The sequence below is a fragment of the Quercus robur genome, chromosome 5 (genome assembly GCF_932294415.1).
Source record: "Quercus robur chromosome 5, dhQueRobu3.1, whole genome shotgun sequence".
NCBI classification, from domain to species: Eukaryota; Viridiplantae; Streptophyta; class Magnoliopsida; order Fagales; family Fagaceae; genus Quercus; species Quercus robur.
In genome coordinates, this window is record NC_065538.1 from 15,427,825 (window position 1) to 15,449,878 (window position 22,054).

A 22,054-nucleotide genomic window follows, 5' to 3' on the forward strand; every position below is an offset into this window, starting at 1 on the left:
CTAGGACCTCTTTGTGGTCGTGGGCGTGACTTGGTACGAGATTCAGACCTGCACACATACTGATTGCGGGGATTCAACAACCGTTGGTTCTCCACATTCTTCTTCTCCTCCATCTTGAGCTTCTCAGCAGTAAGGTCAACTACAACTAGATCTTTAGCCTTTACAAACTTCACTTCTTTAGTGACATTTCCAAATGAGCTACTTCCTCCGGTATATCCCAACCCAGATTTGTCTGAAAAGTTCTTTTGAGATGAAATAACATCATCTAGCTTCTTGGTGGTGACCCTCTCTATTTTAGCATTTGCTTGCACAACCTCTTGCTCAAGAAATCTCACTTTTGTGTAAGCTTCGGACAGCTCACCATTCAGTGTTTCTATCTCATATTTGGCCTCCCTATATCGGATTAGGAGACTTTTGTAATCCTCCTCTGCCTTCTTCATTTTTCTCACAGCAGCCTTGGCCACCCTTGTGTACTCACCAGACTTCTCCAGGAGTGAGTTATAATTCTCTTGTAGATTGGCTGTGTTTTCATCTTCTTCAGCATCTGATTCTTCAACAATTCCCAGTGATTCTTCATCACTATGTTCTCCAAGGTCTCGTACAAGCAGATTCAACTCGTCTGAAGACTCAACATGAATAATAGTCATAAAAGCTGAATAGTTCCCCTCTCCATCACAGCTTTCTTCAGATTCTGAGTCAGATGAATCTGAGTCACTCAATGTCGTGGCATACACTTTGCCTTTCGATTTCAAATAATTCGGACATTCTTTCTTAAAGTGTCCATGCCCGTTACATTCGAAACAAGTGACACCTTGTGTAGGTTGGGATTCTTTTCCATCTTTCTTTTTGAATTCCCTTTTCTCCCTTCCAGAACTTTGGAATTTTCTTTTATCATCAAATTTGCCATTATTTTTGAATTTCAAGAACTTTCTGAAATTTTTGACAAGGTATGCAACATCTTTGTCAACCACATCTTCTCTCGATGAGTCTTGATCTTCCACCTTCTCATTAATGGTCTTAAGAGCAAAAGATTTACTCTTTCGTTGATTGGGCAGTGACATCTCATAAGTTTGAAGAGAACCAACCAGCTCCTGGACTTTGATGTCATCAAGGTCCTTGCTCTCTTCAATCGCTGTCACTTTAGCACAAAAACTTTCCGGCAATGATCGAAGGATCTTCCTTATAATTTTAGAATCCTCCGTTTTCTCCCCCAAATTGAACTTGCTGACAACCACTTCATTTAGCTTCCCATAGAAAGAGTCAAAGGACTCATCCTCACTCATTTTGAGCTCCTCAAACCGAGTGGTCAACATTTGCAACTTGGTGTCTTTCACTTTCTTCGTGTCTTCGTAGGTGATTTCCAATATCTCCCATGCTTCTTTGGTAACGGTAATGTGAGAAATCCTGTGAAATTCATCTGGAGACACACCACAGAAAATAGCATTGAGTGCTTTACTGTTAGCATTAGATGCAGCAAGTGCTGCCTTATCCCATGTGGATTTTGCTTCCTCAGGCCTAGTCCAACCTATCTCAACAGCATCCCAAACAGATTCATCAATAGAATACAGAAAAACTCTCATGCGAACCTTCCAAAAAGCATAATTACTACCATCAAAATATGGAGGTGCATTTAGGGATTGAGACCGATCCATCTCAAAAGGGAGTCAAGGATCACACAATGGTAATGAAACCAATAACAGTGTACCCGCTTTGATACCAAATGAAAGTTCATATATGTGTAAAAATACCCTTGAACGTTTAGACCCCCAAATTACAACTTAACCAATTCAAGCATTATGTCAAACAACTAGTGTGCGAAAACTTAACATAAGCTATAATATGGAATTGGAAAAACTATCTAAGCCAAATTAAAAACACAACCCACAGCAGTTAATAAAAGGCAAAGATAAAAGGGAAGGAAGCTGCAAACACAAAGACAACACGCGATGTGTTATCGAAGAGGAAACCGAAGCCCTCGACGTAAAACCTCTCCACCTCCCTCCAAGCGGTAAACAATCCACTAGAAAATATAGTTGGGATACATGGACAGCAATAGACCCTTCAAGCCTAATCTACCCAGTGCACCTAAGCCCTCCAAGCTTTTTGCTCCAACGAGGTTGCGCCGAACCTTTTTCTTTTCTAGCTTCCCGGATTCCACTACTAGACCGCAGCATCAACCAATGAAGATTGGTTCCTTCCTAAATGCTTCCCAGAAATCCAAACAGCTCTCTCACAGTGATGATTATGGTGAGAACAAGGTTTGGTAAAATGCCTCTCAAGGATTTGACAATGGAGAGGAAGAGAGTTGAGGAATTTGAAGAGACTCTAATGTATAGATTGTGGGTGAATCAATCTTGTTTTTCTTTAGGGTTTCTCTCTCAAAATTCTCTCTGGAAGCTCTTTTACATTTGTGGGTAAAAGGGGTATTTATACTGGAGTGAGAGAAGAATGTGAAACGTCAGGTTTTACAAAACAGGGGTGGCTCGCGGCTTGACTAAGTCGCGAGATCCAGTCGCGAGATAACCGTATGGCCAGTTGTCCTGTTTTGTCCTGTAGTGCTCTAGCTAGCATGACTCTTCACCTTCTGGCATGCTTGGCACGTGTGCTGCGTCTGGCGGCTTGCAGCCGCGAGTCACCCTCGAGGCCAAGCCGCGAGTCTCTGTTTTCTTGCACACTCTTGAGCAAACTTCACTCTATCTCACTCACTATCCTTACAACAAGCCCACCTAAATACAGGGTTACTAAATGCTGAAATACAAGCAAATTTGGCACAAAATAAAGCCAATTAGATGGTTGAATAAATTCAACCTTACAAGATTTTTCGTGACTCACTGGTGACTCATTGGTGGGTAAATTTGGTTTTTCATGCTTTTCACCGCTTAGGTTGGCGACTTGTTCGCAAATGGAAAGTCCAGTCACGAGGGGTACACAAAGATTTTCGCAACTTAGTTCGCGACTCTCTCGCGAGTGGAACTTCCAGTCACGAAAAACACTTAGAAAATTTTTCAAAAGTTTTCCTGTCAAGTGTTTTGGCGGCTGGACCTGGCGACTTATACGTGACTTGTTTCTATTTTCTCAATCTATTTTACATATTTATATGTGTATTTCTTATTTTGTGAGATTTTGTTGGGTTTGTGTGTTTTGCAATGTTCGTACATGGGTTTGCTTCAAATATTGGGTTTAGTTGTTTGGGGTTGGTTGTTTTTGTTGCTAGACTGCTAAATATGTTTGCTATCATGATTATATTTCATTGTCATACCCATAAGATATGTATTTGGGCTCTCTGTGATTTACTCTAAGTGTGAGTATGATTGGTTCAGAGTGACTGTGTTTGGCTAATAATGCTTTGCTTTTGTGTTGCCATATCATATGTGTGCTTCTATCTTGAGGGTATGGCTTGCACACTTCATATTTGTTTTGGTTATATCTCATTGTCATATGCTTACTTTTGACTAAGTGTGGTTTACATTATTCAAATGTAGCTGATTAGTGCTTGTTGCAGTCTGCATCAATATAGACTGTACTTGATTGAGTTCTTCGGTTATTGATTTGAGCTATTGTTATCTGGTTCTCAACTGTGTTTGGTTTATACACTGCCTTGACACTTTATTACTCCCCATGTAACTAACTTGTTACTAATACATGTGTATTTCAACCTATTATGCTCTGTATTGCGGCCTTTTCTGCTTGTTTACAGATGGCCCCATCTCCTACAAAGAAGAAGACTCCATCTAAGAAAGCTGACAAAAGGTTGAAAATGGACCATAACCTATTTAGGTCGGTTCAACACTTTGAGGGATATAGAGATTCTTTCTTGAGGGGAACCATCATTCAGGAAAGGTTTGTTGACTTAGGGGATTTGAAGGACACCTTCATTCCAAGTTGTTTTGAGGGCAGAGGTTGGGATAAACTGTTGAGTGACCTACCTGCTGTTTGTGAGCCTTTAATCGGAGAATTCTATGCTAATGTTGTGATAAGGGAGGATGAGTTGAGCTATTGGGTTAGAAGAAAGGAATTCACCATAGATGCCCATGACATAGATGAGGTGCTAGGGCTTGAAGGCTTAGAGGACTCTGACTTCACCAACTACAAGGACAGGATGTTATCAATAGAAACTGTCCAAACTCACATTGGTGGACAAAGAGAAGGGAGATGCCTCAACACTATAGCATTTCCAGCTGACATGAGGTGCCTAACTACCATCTTGATGTTTAACTTGTACCCTGTAAGGAACCTGACTACAATCAACAATGCCAGAGCTATTTTCCTTATCGAACTTAAGGAGAAAACCTTCATTGACATCAGTTCTCACATCTTTGACACTATTGTGGATGAGACTAAAATCACCTCTAGGCCCAAGCTGATCTTTCCTAGCCTTCTTATTAGGCTTTTCAGAGCAAAAGGTGTTGAAATCCCTCAAGATATCAACTCCATGCCTACACCTTCAGCCATCAATAAGCTAACCATCATCAGGATACAAGTCCGTCTTCCAGGTGACGAAGAAGAAGGAGATCAAGGTGGAGGTGACCAAATGGAGACTAAGCTAGTGACTGCAGGACAAACTTCAACACCCAAAAGCCGAGGCAAGAGGAGCAGAGCTTCAACCTCATCAAAGGTACCTCCTGATGCATTCCAGATCATCCTGGAGAGGATTGATGGACTTAGAGAGGTCCAGAATGAGCATACTGACAAGATGGCAACAATTCAAGATCAGTTCAACATACTTTCAGCCAAGTTTGACAGCACCAACACCCAGCACTAACACTTTGGCCATTCCAATCAAAAAGGGGGAGAATTTTTGAAGGGCAGCTGTTGAGGGGGAGTGTCATTTTGAGGGGAAGCATGTCATAAATAGTGTTTAAACACAGTGTTTTTCAGTTTTTGCTTAAGTTTTATTTTATGTTTCTTATGGTATTATAGTTTATTGGTTTGATATGTTAAAACACTTTGGTTATTGTTTTGGTTTAAAACTCATGGATCTGTTTTACTTTTAAAACACTTATGATACTTTGGTTTGTTAATAGTTAAAGTTGTTATTCAGTATTTGTATTTGTGCCCATGTTGCTTTTGTAAGCTTTTAGGGTTTGTTTCCATGTGCTATTTGTAGGCTTTTATTGTTTGTACCATGCTTATGCAACCTTTATGTTTTGTTTCTTAGTACTTCTAGCTAAATGTTATGCATTTTCTTTAAGTACTCTCACTCTTGTGCCCTAGTAGGATTTTGTTCCTAGATGCATATACTTTATGTATAGTGCATTGATTGAGTGTTGGGCATGCAAGTTGAAAGTTCAATTAGTGTATAAAACACTATGAATGTTTAGACCCCCAATTTACAAGTTACCAATTCAAGCTTAATGTCAAACAATTAATCTGTGGAATATGAACATAAGCTTAATACAAAATTGATAAACAATCTAAACCAAATAAAATCGCATCCATAGCAGAAATTAAATGGAAAAGATTAAGGGAAGAGAGATGCAAACACAAGGACAACACACGATGTGTTATTGAAGAGGAAACCGAAGCGCTAGGCGTAAAATCTCTCCGCCGCCCTCCAAGCGGTAAACAATCTACTAAAGAATGTAGTTGGGATACATGAACAGCAAAAACCCCTCCAAGCCCAATGTACCTAAGCCCTCCAAGCTCCTACTCCAACGAGGTTACGCCAAACCTATTTCTTCTTTAGCTTACCAGATTCCGCTACTTGATCATAGCATTAACCAATATGAAATTGGTCCATTCTTAATTGATTCTCAAACACCAAATGACCTTCTCATAGATATGGGTATGGTGAGAAAAGGTTTTGGTAATGTACCTCTCAAGGATTTGACAATGGAAAGGAAGAGAGTAGAGGAATTTGAAGAGTCTCTATGTGAAGATTGTGGATGAATCAATCTTGGTTTTCTCTAGGGTTTCTCTCTCAAAATTCTCTCTAGAAGCTTTCTAAGTATCGTGGGTATAAGGGTCTATATATAGTAGGGTAAGAAGGAATGTGAAAAGTCAGTTTTTCCTAAACAGGGTGGTCTGGTGACTTGACCTCATGACTGGGCTAAGTCGTGAGTTCAAGCCACGAGCTAACGGCCTGGCCAACCTTGGACTTTTGTCCTGTAGTGCAACCGCTGGCATGACTCTTCAGCTCCCCTGCACACTTCACATGTGTGCTGTAGTGGGCAGCTTGCCAGTCGCGAGTCAGCCGTGAGTCCCAGCCACGAGTCTCTGCATCCTTGCACAATCTTGAGCATTTCTTCACACTCTCTCACTCACTACCCTTACATGATTCCCACCTAAATACAAGGTTACTAATTGCTAAAATACAAGTAAATTTGGCACGGAATAAAGCTAACAAGATGGTTGATAAAATTCAACCTTACAGATCGAACTTGAAGCTTGAAACACACATCTTTGAGCAATGCCTAACACATAGACTAGACGTGTTTTGTTCTCGGTTTACCAACACAACATGTAAATCTTTAGAATTCTAAACATTTAATCCTAAATCTTTAGAACCTAACAGTATATGTAAAGTAGAAGAAGTGTAAGAGGTGAAAATGGTAAGTGGAAACACGAAAAGTTCTGATCTTTTTGAAAGTGAGGAAAGTTTTGAAACAATGAACCTAAGAAAATAAAGAGTAATTATCCTTTCAATTTTTATTAATCCTTATCTCTAATGTGGTGCTTGAGAAATGTCCTAATACAGTGAATTTAAGAACATAAAGAGTTCTAATCTTTTGAATTTTAATTAGTCGTTATCTATTTTGATGTAGCAATTGAGCAAAGAATTTATGTAAAAAAGTTTACTGTAAAAGAGAGTGTCACATGGTAGAACATCATACTCTCCCATATGAGGTCTTTGCTTTTATATATGACAGATTAGAGTTAGCATAAGTTATTTATGATATCATATTAATGTTTCGTTGGCTTATGGAAATATTTTAAAATATTTTTTTTTTTTTTTTTGAGAACCCAGATCAAGGACCTGGACAATTTATTGAAATAAAACTATCAAAATCAATGAACGTCAAAACTAACTAAGGGGGCAATGTCTGCTGGCACATCATGAAGCCAAACCTGATCCCCAACTAACTGCTTAGCTTTTTTAGCCAAAGCATCAGCTACCGAGTTACAACCTCGATTAACAAAAATAAATTCTACGAACTGAAAAACCGAAGAAAGCATGCGTATATCATCCAAAGTATTGCCAAAAGAAGCAAATGCACCCGCACCGTATATTTATGATACCATGCGTATATTTATGATACCATGTTTATGTTAATAGATTATCATAGTGGTAGGCTAAATGAAATATCATTCTAATAAATTTTAATATGATATTAATGTATATTTCCAAGAAATATGCATATTTAACTGTGTAATTAATTCCTATATCTAATGTGGTGCTTGAGAAATATCCTGATACAGTGAATTTAAGAAAATAAAGAGTTATGATATTTATAATTTTAATTAGTCCTTATCTATTTTGACATCGCAATTGAGTAAAGAATTCTTGTGAAAATTTTTCTTGTAAAAGACAGTGTCACATGGCAGAACCTCATGATTTCCCATATGAGATCTAATATATTATAATATATAAAAATAGAGATCTCATGCAGGAGAGCATGAGGTTCTGCCATGTGGCACTCTCTTTTACAAGAAAAGTTTTCACAAGAATTCTTTACTCAATTGCGACATCATAAAAGATAAGGACTAATTAAAATCTAAAAGATAAAAACTCATTATTTTCTTAAATTCATTGTATCAGGACATTTCTCAAGCACCACATTAAATATAAAGATTAATTAAACAATAAAATATGCAAATTTATTGGAAATATAGGTAAATATCAAATTAAAATTTTATTAGAATGATATTTCATTTGACCTACCACTATCATAATTTACTAACATAAACATGATATCATAAAATTTTTATAATATTTCAATAAGCCAATAAAACATTAATATGCTATCATAAATAACTTATGCTAACTCTAATGTATCATATATAAAAGCAAAGACCTCATGTGGGAAAGCACGAGGTTCTGCCATATGACGCTCTCTTTTGCATGACACATGGCAAAACCTCATGCTCTTCCACATGATGTCTCTGCTTTTATATATGATAAATTAGAATTAACATAAGTTATTTATGATATCATATTAATAATTTGATTGCTTATGGAAATATTATAAAATTTTTATGATATCATGTTTATGTTAGTACTTTATGACAGTGGTAGATTAAATGAAATATCATTCCAATAAAATTTTAATTTGATATTTACGTATATATCCAATAAATATGCAAATTTTATTGTTTAATTAATTCTTATATCTAATGTGGTGCTAGAGAAATGTCCTGATACAATGAATTTAAGAAAATAAAGAGTTCTTATCTTTTAAATTTTAATTAGTCCTTATCTTTTATTATGTCGCAATTGAGTAAAGAATTCTAGTGAAATATTTTCTTGTAAAGGAGAGTGCCACATGGTAGAACTTCATGCTCTCCTACATGAGGTCTCTACTTTTATATATGATGATATATTAGAGTTAGCATAAGCTATTTATGGTATCATATTAATGTTTTGTTGGCTTATGGAAATATTTTCAAATTTTTATGATATTGTATTTATATTAGTAGATTATGATAGTGGTAGGTTAAATGAAATATCATTTTAATAAAATTTTAAATTGATATTTACGTATATTTCCAAGAAATATGCCTATTTTATTATTTAATTAATCTTTATATCTAACATGGTGCTTAAGAAATGCCCTAATACAATGAATTTAGGAAAATAAAGAAATCTTATCTTTTAAATATCTACAAGAAAAATGTCTATTAGCGACCAAGAATTTTTTACGGACCCAAAAAACCCTCTCAAAAAATCTTATTTGTGATGGCAAAATAAAGCTCTCGCAAATACTTGGTAAAATGTGAAATATTTGTGACCAACAAAAAAAGCTGTCACAATTATATGTTATAGCCGTCACAAACACTAATATTTTGGAGGGAAATTTTCCCTCCATATTATTTGCGAGGGAAAATTAAAAATCTCTCGCAAAAAGTGTATTATTTGTAACGGTTAAAAAAATGCCGTCACTAATACTAAATTATTTGCGAGGGCTAGGATCGACCTTCACAAATAATCTTTAAAATGTAAAAATTTTTGGAGGGCAATGTTCCCACCAAATTATTTCCGAGAGATAATAAAAATTCCTTGCAAAGAGTTTATTTTTTGTGTGAGTTAAAAATATACCCTTACTAATACTAAATTATTTGCGAGGGCCACAATTGGCCTTTGCAAATAATCATGAAATTATTAGTTATTCTAAAATTCAAAGAAAAATAAAAGGAAATACTAAACATATAGCACTTTGTATACTTTATGAAGAGGGTAAAAATCTAGGTTGATGGATCTCCATGAAATGGGCTTGACGGTTCTACATCCGTGGGCCGATAGAAGACAGAACCAACTTGTGCAAGGTCTGTTATGGACGGATCCTGCATAAACGGATGCAACAGGGATGGATCGAGCACCCATGTGGCAGCCAGAAACCTTAATGGGAAATATTTGCGACACACACTTAGCCACTATAGAATCCCAAGGTAAATGGAATCCTAGCACAAAGAGGATTACGGTAGATACGCGCATTAATGAAGATCTTCTCTATAAGGAAATGTCTTGTCCATCACATTTGGGACTATTCAAGAGGATTCCTATAAGGAAAAGATTTCTACACCAAGGAAGAGATGTCAACCTTCTACTACTATAAAAGCCCCAATATCCTCACAAATCAAGGTACGCATAATTTACCCTTCTCTAGCACTCTAAAGTTGTGAGAATAATTCTAACTTGACTTTCGGAAGGTATTTGGCCGGCACCACACCGATGCTCTCTATTAGGTTTTCTCTCTTTGCTATGTAGGTATCTTTATGAGTGTGCAATCACTAGTGATATTTACGGCATCATCAGTTGGCACCGTCTGTGGGAAAAGTGAGACTTGTAAGCCATAACAAACGCTTCTCGGATTAAGAGTTGCATGGTTCTTACTCGCTTAATGGCGACCACCACCAATAACGTTCAGGGAGACGAGCCACGCCTGACCGCTCTCGAGAGACAAGTACAGACCCTAACCGCGGCCGTAGAGCGCCTCACTAAGCGAAATCAAGTTTTGGAAGAACAACTACGCCAGAAGGTGGGGCACGGTACTCAGGAAGAGGACCAAGAATGTACTAGTGATGAGCGAAGGGACCAAGAAGGGCTAAAAGGTAGTAACGCTCCAAGCAGACCGGAGCGATAAAACATGGGCCTTCCATCCCTCATGGATACGGTTCCACCACTTATTGTCGTAGAGATGCAGGCAATGAAAGAACAGATGGAAGTTATGATGAACGCCCTCAAGGGACGAGTGTCCAGCAATCTTGACAACCTAGTCAACCGAACCGACTCACCATTCATTGTCTCCGTCAATCCATTCCCTCTGTCAATTCCTTCCCTCTACCACATAAGTTTTGAATGCTGCAGATAGACAGTTACGACAGAGTCAAGGACCCTCTAGATCACCTAAAGACCTTTAAGACCTTGATGCATCTTCAGGGAGTTTCGGATGAAATCATGTGTAAGGCCTTCCTTACAACGCTGAAGGGTGTTGCGAGAATTTGGTTTAGCCGATTGACGCCTAACTCCATCAGTACTTTGAAGGAGCTAAGTGCCCAGTTCACTTCGCACTTCATTGGAGAGCACAGATACAAGAAATTTACTACATGTCTGATGAACATTAAGCAGCGGGAGGACGAGACGCTGAGGTTCTACATAACCCGTTTCAATAAGGAGGCTCTCTCAATTAACAAAGCAGATGACAAGATACTTGTAGCAACGTTCACTAACGGGTTACAGAAAGGTAAGTTCCTATTTTCTCTTTACAAGAATGATCCAAAGACCATGTCGGATGTGCTTTATAGGGCCACCAAATATATGAACGTGGAGGATGCACTGTTGGCCCGTAAGGAGATGCCCAGAAAAAGGGAAAGACAGGAGGACATACGGCAGGATAGGGGGCGAAAGATAGATAGAACCGGAGAACGACGGGATGATAGACGCTCCAAACACCCCACTGGGAAGTTCACAAGCTTCACCCTATTAACTACCCCAATAGACTAGGTCTTAATGCAGATCAAAGACGAAGAAGCTCTGATGTTTCTCGGTAAGCTGAAGGGGGATCCTAGTAAGAGGTTAAGGGATAAGTACTGCCGCTTCCACTCTGACCATGAACATGATACAGCCGACTGCTACGATTTAAAATAGCAGATAGAAGCTCTCATAAGACAAGGGAAGTTATAGACATTCGTTAGTAAGGGAAGGATAGATCCACCCCAGGAGCAAGCCCTACGATGAGAGAATGAGCTCCCTAGGCTGCCCATTAGAGACATAAGGATGATTGTAGAGGGCACAGCAACTTCAGGGTCGTCCAAAAAAGCCCGAAAGACCTACCTAAGAACGGTCCAGAACGTCCAGCTTACAGGTGTTGTACCTAAGATGGCACGGATCGACAACCCCATCATTGGATTCTCAGAACAAGATGCTCGAAGGCTGCACCACCCGCATGACGACGCACTTGTTGTCAGCCTATGGGTAGAATACTACAACATGCACCGGGTTCTGGTCGACAACGGTAGCTCGGCAGACATCCTGTATTACCCGGCTTTCCAATAGATGAGGATTGATAGAGAATAGTTGGTCATGATAAATACCCCTCTTATTGGTTTCGAAAGGGCAAGAGTGTTCCCCATTGGTGCCGTCACATTGTCAGTAACTGTAGGTGATTACCCCCAACAAATCACTAAGGATGTAACATTCCTCGTGGTTGACTGCTCGTCTGCCTACAATGTCATTCTCGAACAACCCACCCTTAACTCATGGAAAGCTATAACTTCAACCTACCATTTAATGATCAAATCCCCTACAGATTATGGAGTAGGAGAACTATGCGGAAATCAGGTGGTAGCGCGAGAATGCTATATTGCCATGTTAGAGATGGACGATCACCAATGCATAGGAGAACAACGGGCGGTAGCGGAGCCGATTGAAGAACTAGAAGAAGTGACCCTTGATGACTCAAGGCTAGAACGGATGACTAGAATAGGCCCATTGGCTAGTTGGCCGGTACGCCCAGCGCTCACGGCATTCCTAAGAGACAATCGAGACGTGTTCGCCTGGAGTCACAAGGACATGCCGGGAATTGACCACTCAATCATAGTTCACAGGTTAAATGTATTACCCCCATTTTCCCCAATCCGGCAGAAGAAACGAGTATTCACTCAGGAGCGTGACAAAGTCATAGCTGAGGAAGTTCGAAAGTTGCTTGAGGTAGATTTCATCCGAGAAGTGTACTACCCCGATTGGTTGGCAAACGTGATCATGATTAAAAAGGCCAATGAAAAATGGAGGATGTGCGTAGATTTCACGGACCTCAATAAGGCTTGCCCTAAGGATAGCTATCCACTCCCACAGATAAATACTTTGGTAGACTCAATTGTAAGACACCAGCTTTTAAGCTTCATGGATGCTTTCTCGGGCTATAACTAGATCAAAATGGAAGAAGAAGATCAAGAGAAGACCTCTTTTGTTACTAGCCAGGGACTATTCTGCTACAAGGTGATGCCATTCGGACTCAAAAATGCTGGGGCAACATACCAAAGATTAATGAAGAAAATGTTCGCGCACTAGATTGGGAGGAACATACAAGTTTATGTTGATGACATGTTAGTGAAGAGCATGCACGAAGATGATCACCTAGATGACCTCCGGGAGACCTTAGACACCCTTCGATCATATAACATGAAGTTGAATCCAAACAAGTGCACGTTAGGAGTGACGGCGGGAAAATTCTTGGGCTTCATGGTATCCCAAAGAGGTATAAAGGTTAACCCGGAGAAGATACGGGCCATAATGAAGTTAGAACCACTGAGGACGGTCAAGGAGGTGCAAAGCTTGAATGGCAAACTCGTAACCCTGAACAAGTTCATCTCGAAAGCAACAGAATGTCTACCCTTCTTCTACACTCTGAGAAAATCATTCGAATGGATGGATGAGTGCCAGAAGGCCTTTGAAGATTTGAAGAAATACCTTTCATCTCCGCCATTGCTCAGCCCGTCCAAACCAGGGGAAGAACTCTACCTCTACTTAGCAATTTCACAAGCAGCGGTCAGCGCGACCTTAGTAAGAGAGGAAGATGGATCTCAAAGACATGTCTACTTTGTAAGTCGGGCGTTCCGAGGAGCAGAAGAGAGGTACTCCCAAATGGAGAAATTGGCCATCGCGCTAGTAACTGTGGCACGAAAGCTCAAGCCGTACTTCTAAGCATATACCATCATAGTCTTGACGAATCGACCCCTGAGAAAAGCCATGAGTAGCCCTGAGGCTACCAGATAGATGGCTTTATGGGCAGCAAAGTTAAGTGAATTTGATATACAGTATCGCCCGCTAACTGCAATAAAAGGGCAGGCTATGGCTGACTTTATCACCGAATTTGCCTAATCGGAAGGCAAGGGGGTAGAAATCGCCACACAGTGGAGCATCCACACGGACGGATCTTCCAATAGACGAGTAGGAGGGACCGGTATGGTAATCCAAACCCCAGAGGGGGATAAGATCAAGTGCATGATCCGGCTAGACTTCCCCACAACCAATAACGAGGCCGAATATGAAGCATTGGTGGCGAGGCTAGACCTCGCAAAGGTAGTAAGTGCTAAAAATGTGGTCGTACATTGCGACTCCCAGGTGGTAACAAGTTAGATTAATGGCGGCTACGAGTGCAAGAATGAAAGGATGAAAAGGTATCTAGAAGAGGTGAAGAATCGAATCGGCAACCTTGAAGTTAGATTCGTTCAAATCCCAAGGGAGGAAAATGAATGTGCCAACCATCTAGCAAAAGTTGCCTCAGCAGAATTTATGCTTGTCCCGAACAGGTATTGTCATTTGTTGAAGTCTCCTCACTTATTGATGACGGATTGAATGTGCAAGAAGTAGATTCTGAAAGCAATTGGACTACGCCATTGATATCCTACCTGAGAACTGGCATGTTACCAGATGGGAAAGATGCCATTAGGAAGTTGAAGGTCCAACCATCACGATTTGTGCTGATAAAAGATGTCTTATACAAAAGAGGATTCTCTCGATCGTACCTAAGGTGTTTAAGCCACGAGGAAGCAGATTACGTGATGAGAGAAGTCCATGAGGGTATCTGTGGAAACCACTCGGGGGCACGGTCATTAGTGCACAAGTTGATCCGAGCAGGATACTATTGGCCTACAATGCTGAAGGAAGCACAAGCTTATGTCAAGGCCTGCAACAAGTGTCAATGGTTCAGTAATTTCATCAGGCAATCGTCCGAAGAGCTGGCCCCAATGACGGCCCCTTGGCCATTTGCTCAATGGGGACTAGATATCATAGCTCCTTTCCCGACAGTAGTTAGGCAGCTAAAGTTTCTAGTAGTTGGTATCGACTACTTCACTAAGTGGGTGGAAGCAAAAGCCCTAGCCACTATCACAGAGAAGAACATTCGAAGTTTTTTTTGGAGGAATATCATCTGCAGGTACGAGATACCCAGAGTGCTTGTCTCCGACAATGGAAAGCAATTCGACAATAGCGCATTTAGGGACTTCTACTTGGAGCTAGGTATCAAGAATCACTACTCGTTGCTCGCACACCCATAGGCCAATGGGTAAGTTGAAGTCACGAACCGATCCTTGCTCAAGATCATCAAGACTCGGCTCGAGGGGGAAAAGGGTATCTGGCCGGATGAGCTACCAAGCATTCTGTGGGCATACCGAACTATAGCAAGAACACCCACTGGAGAAACGCCATTTTAACTAGCATACGAAAGTGACGCTATCATCCCAGCAGAAGTAGGGCTCACAAGCTATCGGGTGGAGAACTACGATGAGGATAAGAACGAAGAGGCCATACACCTTCAGCTTGACCTGGTGGACGAAGTTCGGGCGACAACAGAGTAAAGGTTGGCACGGTATCAAAATCTCATGGCGAAACACTACAAGTGTAATGTCAGGCATAGAGACTTAGGTTGGAGATCTTGTACTACAGAAGGTAATGGGCGCTACTAGAGATCCTTCACAAGGAAAGCTCAGCCCCAACTAGGAAGGACCCTACAGGATCGCATCATGGCAGAGGAAGGGCACTTACCACCTCGAGACGCTGGACAGGCAAAAGCTACAACACCCATGGAACATGGAGCACCTACGGAAATACTACCAATAGAGATAATATGAAGAGCAATGACGCTCCCCAATTTCCCAGTTTATTTAGTTTTACTACAATTACTAGTTTTACTTAGACAATTTTTTGCTACAATACTTTATGTATCTTTTTAAGCCCAAGGGGGCAGGTACTTTTTTACAAACGCATGCTTTTTTAAGAGGAATATTCAGACACAACTATGTTTTTCTACTTGAATAACAAAGTCCAAAAAGTGGACGAGTATAAACTAAAATGGACGGATCATCCCAAGAGGATGAAAATTCTTAGTCCAAAAAGTGGACGGGTATAAACTAAAGTACACAAATCGGACGGATCATCCTAGGAGGATGAAAATTCTTACAAAGTCCAAAAAGTGGACGGGTATAAACTAAAGTCCACAAAGTAGACGGATCATCCAAAAAGGATCAAAATTCTTATTAAATCCATAAAGTGGATGGATCATCTAAGGAGGATGAGAAACAAAGTCCATAAAGTAGACAGATCATCCAAACAGGATGAGAAACAAAGTCCATAAAGTGGACGGATCATTCAAACAAGATGAGAAACAAAGTCCATAAAGTGGACGGTTCGTAAGTCCATTAAAAGGACGGTTCGTCCAAATGGATGAGAACAGAGGTTCACAAAACGGACGGTTCATAAGACCATAAAATGGACGTTCCATCCAAGTTTGATGGAAGCTTTACTAAATCCATAAAGTAGACGGTACGACCATTTTAGTCCATAAAATGGACGGATCGTCCAAGACGGATGAAATGGATAGATCATCTGGGAAGGACGGAAACTTTATCAAGTCCATAAAATAGATGGTCCACCCAAGGAGGATGGAAGTTTCACTAAATCATATCCATATTACAAAGGTCACACCAGCCACACAAAAGGACCCAAATAAGACGGGCCTGTTGCATAAAAACTACGGAATAAGCCATTAAGCAAAATAAATACCATTGACGGGTAAAAAAGAATAGAAAAGAAAAACATAAAACCCTTGAAGGGAAATTGTTCAACATAAAAATATAGTGACAGATTGTTCTCCCAATTTACACCAAAAAAAAAAAAAAAAACACTACTCTTGAACGTCGGCATCCTTCTCCTGCTCAAGCTGATAGGTATCATCCCCTATGGGTTGGGCTTGACCTTGGACATTTTGTGCCTGGGCTGACCCCCCCCCCCCCCCTCGGGTCGCCTTGATTTACATCTTCAGCAAATAGATCCTCAGTATCCTCCGAGGCGACGGGCATGACAGATGTTTTAGCTTGGTCTTCAACTTTAATGTTGGACACATCCAGGTCAGGGTAGGCCTTCTTAATTTGACGGAGAGCGTCATCAAAACCCTCTAGATAAGAGTCTCCTAGCTCGAATAGCAAGGCGTTGGAGTCGCGGTACTCATGTATCGCAACCTCCTTAGCCTGACGGAGCTGGTCCTTCAGGTCTTGGACCTCCGTATCCTTGTCCTCAAGGGCCTTCTTCACCTCCTCCGTCCTTTGCTCGAGCTCCTTCCACACGTTCTTCGAAAGATCAAACTTTTTCTCCATTTTGGATTTCTAGTTTTTGAGCTGACTCAGTGAAAGTTCAAATATGTGTACAAACACCCTTGAATGTTTAGACCCCCAAATTACAACTTAACCAATTCAAGCATTATGTCAAACAACTAGTGTGCGGAAACTTAACATAAGCTATAATATGGAATTGGAAAAACTATCTAAGCCAAATTAAAAACACAACCCACAGCAGTTAATAAAAGGCAAAGATAAAAGGGAAGGAAGATGCAAACACAAAGACAACACGCGATGTGTTATCGAAGAGGAAACCGAAGTCCTTGGCGTAAAACCTCTCCACCGCCCTCCAAGCGGTAAACAATCCACTAGAAAATGTAGTTGGGATACATGGACAGCAATAGACCCTCCAAGCCTAATCTACCCAATGCATCTAAGCCCTCCAAGCTTCTTGCTCCAACGAGGTTGCGCCGAACCTTTTTCTTTTCTAGCTTCCCGGATTCTGCTACTAGACCGTAGCATCAACCAATGAAGATTGGTTCCTTCCTAACTGCTTCCCAAAAATCCAAACAGCTCTCTCACAGTGATGATTATGGTGAGAACAAGGTTTGGTAAAATGCCTCTCAAGGATTTGACAATGGAGAGGAAGAGAGTTGAGGAATTTGAAGAGACTCTAATGTATAGATTGTTGGTGAATCAATCTTGTTTTTCTTTAGGGTTTCTCCCTCAAAAATCTCTCTGGAAGCTCTCTTACATTCGTGGATAAAAATGGATATTTATACTGGAGTGAGAGAGGAATGTGAAACGTCAGGATTTACAAAACAGGGGTGGCTCGCGGCTTGACCTCGCGACTTAGTCAAGTCGCGAGATCCAGTCGCGAGATACAGTCGCGAGATAACCGTATGGCCAGTTGTCCTGTTTTGTCCTGTAGTGCTCCAGCTAGAATGACTGTTCACCTTCCGGCATGCTTGGCACGTGTGCTGCGTTTGGCGGCTAGCAGCTGCGAGTCACCCGCGAGGCCAAGCTGCGAGTCTCTGTTTTCTTGCACACTCTTGAGCAAACTTCACTCTATCTCACTCACTACCCTTACAACAAACCCACCTAAATACAGGGTAACTAAATGCTGAAATACAAGCAAATTTGGCACGGAATAAAGCCAATTAGATGGTTGAATAAATTCAACCTTACACTCAGTTCATCCTCCGTCAGCTCTACCTTTGCCCGCACACGCTCCAAGGCTATCTCATGGTTAAGACACCGTCCCATCAACCCTTTCATGATAATCATGGCCTGAAATACAAAAAATGGGGTTAGATGGAAAGCCAAGTGGAAAGGACGGATGGAAAGTCGACGGGCAGGATTACTTGAGCAATTACAAAAAGTCCCGTCTCCTCCATTGCTTTCGTTAAGTGATTACCTAAGTCCTCATAATCCTTCACCGTTATGATGGATGAAAGCTACTCCAAGGCATATTTGGAGTCTTCGCGGAGGAGGAAGGGTGGCTTCCCCTGACTAGTGGACGAAGCCTTCATAGGGCCTTTGCCAGCCCCATGCTTTGCTTGGGTGACCGTCTTTTCACCCTCAGCCATTAGCCCTACAACTGGCTCCAACGGGACCTTGGATTTCTTGGGAGGACGGTCCCCTTTAGACAACTGCTTCCTTTTTGTGGATGGGTTGCTTAAGCCCGTCCCCTTGGGATCCACATCGTCGGTCCCCTTTTTCTTGGCAACATGTGCCTTAATCATTTCCCTCCTCTTAGCGCCGTCCATTTTTGTAGAGGTGGACGGATGAAGTTAATTACTAAGATAAAAATCAAAACCATTCAAACAGAATAAGGACAACGGACTTACATTGGCGAATTCTGGCGTCATATTTGATAGCTGCTAGTGTTGGTTCAGGTCCATCACAATACCAATGGATGGTATCAAGTGTGACTAGTTTGGCCCAAGTCCTTTCCTCCGGCTTGGTCTTGGCAAAAATTCTCTTAAGAAAGCTGAACTCCTCAAGTTCAACTTGTGGACGCCGTCGAACTACAAAGAAGAAGATGGTTAAAAGTGTTGAAGAAATTATAATAAACTAAATGGTTATGTAAAGAGTTCACACACTAGGACGGGTTCATACTGGACGAAGGCAATATGCCCTAAGTCGTGTCGACGGGCATGTGTTCCATGTCTCCTGGACGACACATCCACTCATCACCTTCTAGGAAGAAATAACGACTCTTCCAGTCACTATTGGAGTCTAGGGTTTCAAATATAACCTTCAACAACGGACTCCTAGGCACACAACTATATATCCCCCTTGATTTGTCTATTTAATCTAGATGGTAGCAGTGAAGGAATACCTGCACCGTTAGCTTCCTAGCACCATTTGACATAGCACCGTATAGGACCTCCATTGCTATGAAGACCCTCCAGGCATTTAGGGATACTTGGTTAACGGATAGGCCTAGGTATTTGAGAAGGTCACGGTGAAGGGAGCTTAGTGGAAATCTAAGTCCTGCCTTCAGCATTTGTTCATACACCCCGACACCTTCTACCCCTTTATAGTAGCATTTCTTTGACTTATAGGGTAGACGGATGGGGATGTTATTTGGAATTTGGAAATTGGCCCTAAGAGTGTTGAAGTGTTTCTCCTTGATGGTGGACCTAAAATCATTCACCGTCCACTCCGGTAGCATGATGAACTCTCTAAGTTCATCAACACCTATGATGAACTTTATTGGTTGTTCCTCGCCGTCATCAGAAACCTCCTCTGGGCTAGCCATCTCCATATCCTCATTTGTTGAGGACGAGGGAGAGGTGGACAAACTCCTCTCTTCACTTGGACTCTCTTGGTCTTTGTGACCTGACGAGTATACTTCCTCGTAATCCACCCCATCATGGACAACTGACTGGTTACTTGACGCACTAGACATTGCCTACACGTGACGACAAAACCTAAGAGTCTGACAGGTCTAGAAGGGGTGACGGGGGTATAAAGTCTAGGAAAATAAAAAGAGTATATCTGAAATAAAAAGAGACGTGAAAAAGAGAGTACTTACCAAGTTAGTGAGTGAACGGATGAAGGGCGTTGATGACGGATACAGCAACTGAACAGAGTGGTCTTTGACAAGGTTGACGAAAGTGCTCTAACAGTGTGTTTCAGCGGAAAGTAGAGAAATGAAAAAAGAAGAGTGTGATATTTATAGAGGAAGTGCACGGAAGATGAAGTGATGCTTTGATCTGAGATAATATCCAATGAAAGAGCAACACATGTCATGCGTCATAAATGGTTTCCAAACAACTTGTTAGGGGTGGGCACAGTTCATGACATTCGTATTGAAACCGTCGACCCACAGGCCTTTGAACCGTTATCCCCTAAACCTTGAACCGTCACCCCATGGGTCCTTCCGCTCAAAGATGACGGACCCATGGGGTGATGGGGCAACTAAAGAGGGTAAAAATCTAGGTTGACGGATCTCTATGAAATGAGCCTGACGGTTCTACATCTGTGGGCTGATAGAAGACGGGCCCAACTTATGCAAGGTCTGTTATGGATGGATCCTGCATAAACGAATGCAACAAGGACGAATCAAGCACCCACGTGGCAGCCAGAAACCCTAATGGGAAATACTTGCGACACACACTTAGCCACCATAGAATCCCAAGGTAAATGGAATCCTAGCACAAAGAGGATTTCGAAAGATACGCGCATTAATGAAGATCTTCTCTATAAGGAAATGTCTTGTCCATCACGTTTGGGAGTGTTCAAGAGGATTCCTATAAGGAAAAGACTTCTACACTAAGGAAGAGATGTCAACCTTCTACTACTATAAAAGCCCCAATACCCTCACAAATCAAGGTACGCATAATTTACCCTTCTCTAGCACTCTAGAGTTGTGAGAATAGTTCTAACTTGACCTTCGGAGGGTATTCAGCCAGCACCACACCGGTGCTCTCTGTTAGGTCTTCTCTCTTTGCTGTGTAGGTATCGTTACGAGCGTGCGAAGATCATATGGCTCACTGGTGATATTTACATCATCATCACTTTAGATGAACATTTTGTTTACAGCCTAAAAGAAATGTCTTTTATATACATCTTATATATAAAAGGTCTGTTCTTATTTTCTAACAAATTTTTCCCATAAAAAAAATGATAGCAATTTCAACTTCAAAATGGTAGCCTAAAATTCAAAAATAGCAGCCTTTTGTACTCTCTCTCTTTCTCAAAAGTGAATAAAATTTTCTTCCCATCAAGGAAAGCGAGCTTGTCCAATTGAAATATAAGCCAATCACAATATAAACATTATCAAATAAGTCAAAAAAAAAAATTTTTGAGCTAAAAAGGATAGAAATGCTTTATTAGAAACAAAGAAGAATTACATTAAATGGTCCTTTTAAGCCTTTGAAGTCACTCGATTATCATATTCTCAATACCAATCCTACTCCAATCTATATTATCATCCTCATTTTCTTTTTGCAGCACATTTGCGATACAATGTAAATTTTCTTCTTCTTGTTATGGCTCTTCTTCATCTAATGGCATTTCATAAAGGTTTCATGGCTTGGTTTCAATCACAACATTTCATGTGGGATCTTTTATTCCATTAACGTAGTAAACTTGAGTTGCTTGACATGCTAATACAAATGGCTATACGGTTTTCAACTTTCGTGATGGATTAACAATAGTGGTTCCATGCCGATCTCTCTTATAACCAATTCCTTCATGAGATATATCATACCAATCACATTTAAACAACACAACTTTGTTCCCTTCAGTATATTGAAGTTCAACAATGTCTGTTAGTTGTCCATAATATGGCACATTGCAACTTTGATCCTCCCCTCTCACAATAACTCCATTATTTTGTGTTCTTTTACTTTTATCACATTGATTTGTATGAAATCTGAACCCATTAACATTGTAACCTCGATAAAAAATAACCGCTTTCTCAAGGTCCTGAGCTAATGAAAGCATATGCCCATCAACTTGCCTTGTATTATATAAGTTGGTGATCTACAATAAAACCTAAATAAGGTTAAACTCAAGTTATAGTAGTTAAAATATAAACAAACATACATTTTCAAAACAAATTACTATCTTACTCTTTTTTCAAACCACGCAATAAATTCTTGTCTATGCACCCTATCAATGTCAAGAACACCTACATTTGTAAGGATGTTCTTATGTTCTCTGCACACAGTTAAATATCCTAATAAATTTTAATATCATATCATGAGAATATCAAAGAAGTAATTTTTGTGAAGATCATCTTACTCAACAAATCGGTCAGTGTCGACAT

General features: G+C 40.5%; 1 protein-coding gene across 1 annotated transcript; it reads left to right on the forward strand.

Annotated features, from left to right (window-relative positions):
* Positions 1-11,536: 11,536 nt before the first annotated feature.
* On the forward strand, positions 11,537-12,586 carry LOC126727872 (uncharacterized). Its single transcript, XM_050433775.1, has 2 exons — positions 11,537-11,691; positions 11,773-12,586. Exons 1-2 carry the CDS (start codon positions 11,537-11,539, stop codon positions 12,584-12,586), a joined length of 969 nt encoding a protein of 322 aa, XP_050289732.1.
* Positions 12,587-22,054: the final 9,468 nt, after the last annotated feature.

Coding starts and splice junctions, on each gene's coding strand:
- LOC126727872 (XM_050433775.1), top strand. CDS start 11,537: ATGGCACGGATCGACAACCCCATCATTGGATTCTCAGAACAAGATGCT. Junction 11,692..11,772: donor GGTAGCTCGGCAGACATCCT/GTATTACCCGGC, acceptor TGGTTTCGAAAG/GGCAAGAGTGTTCCCCATTG.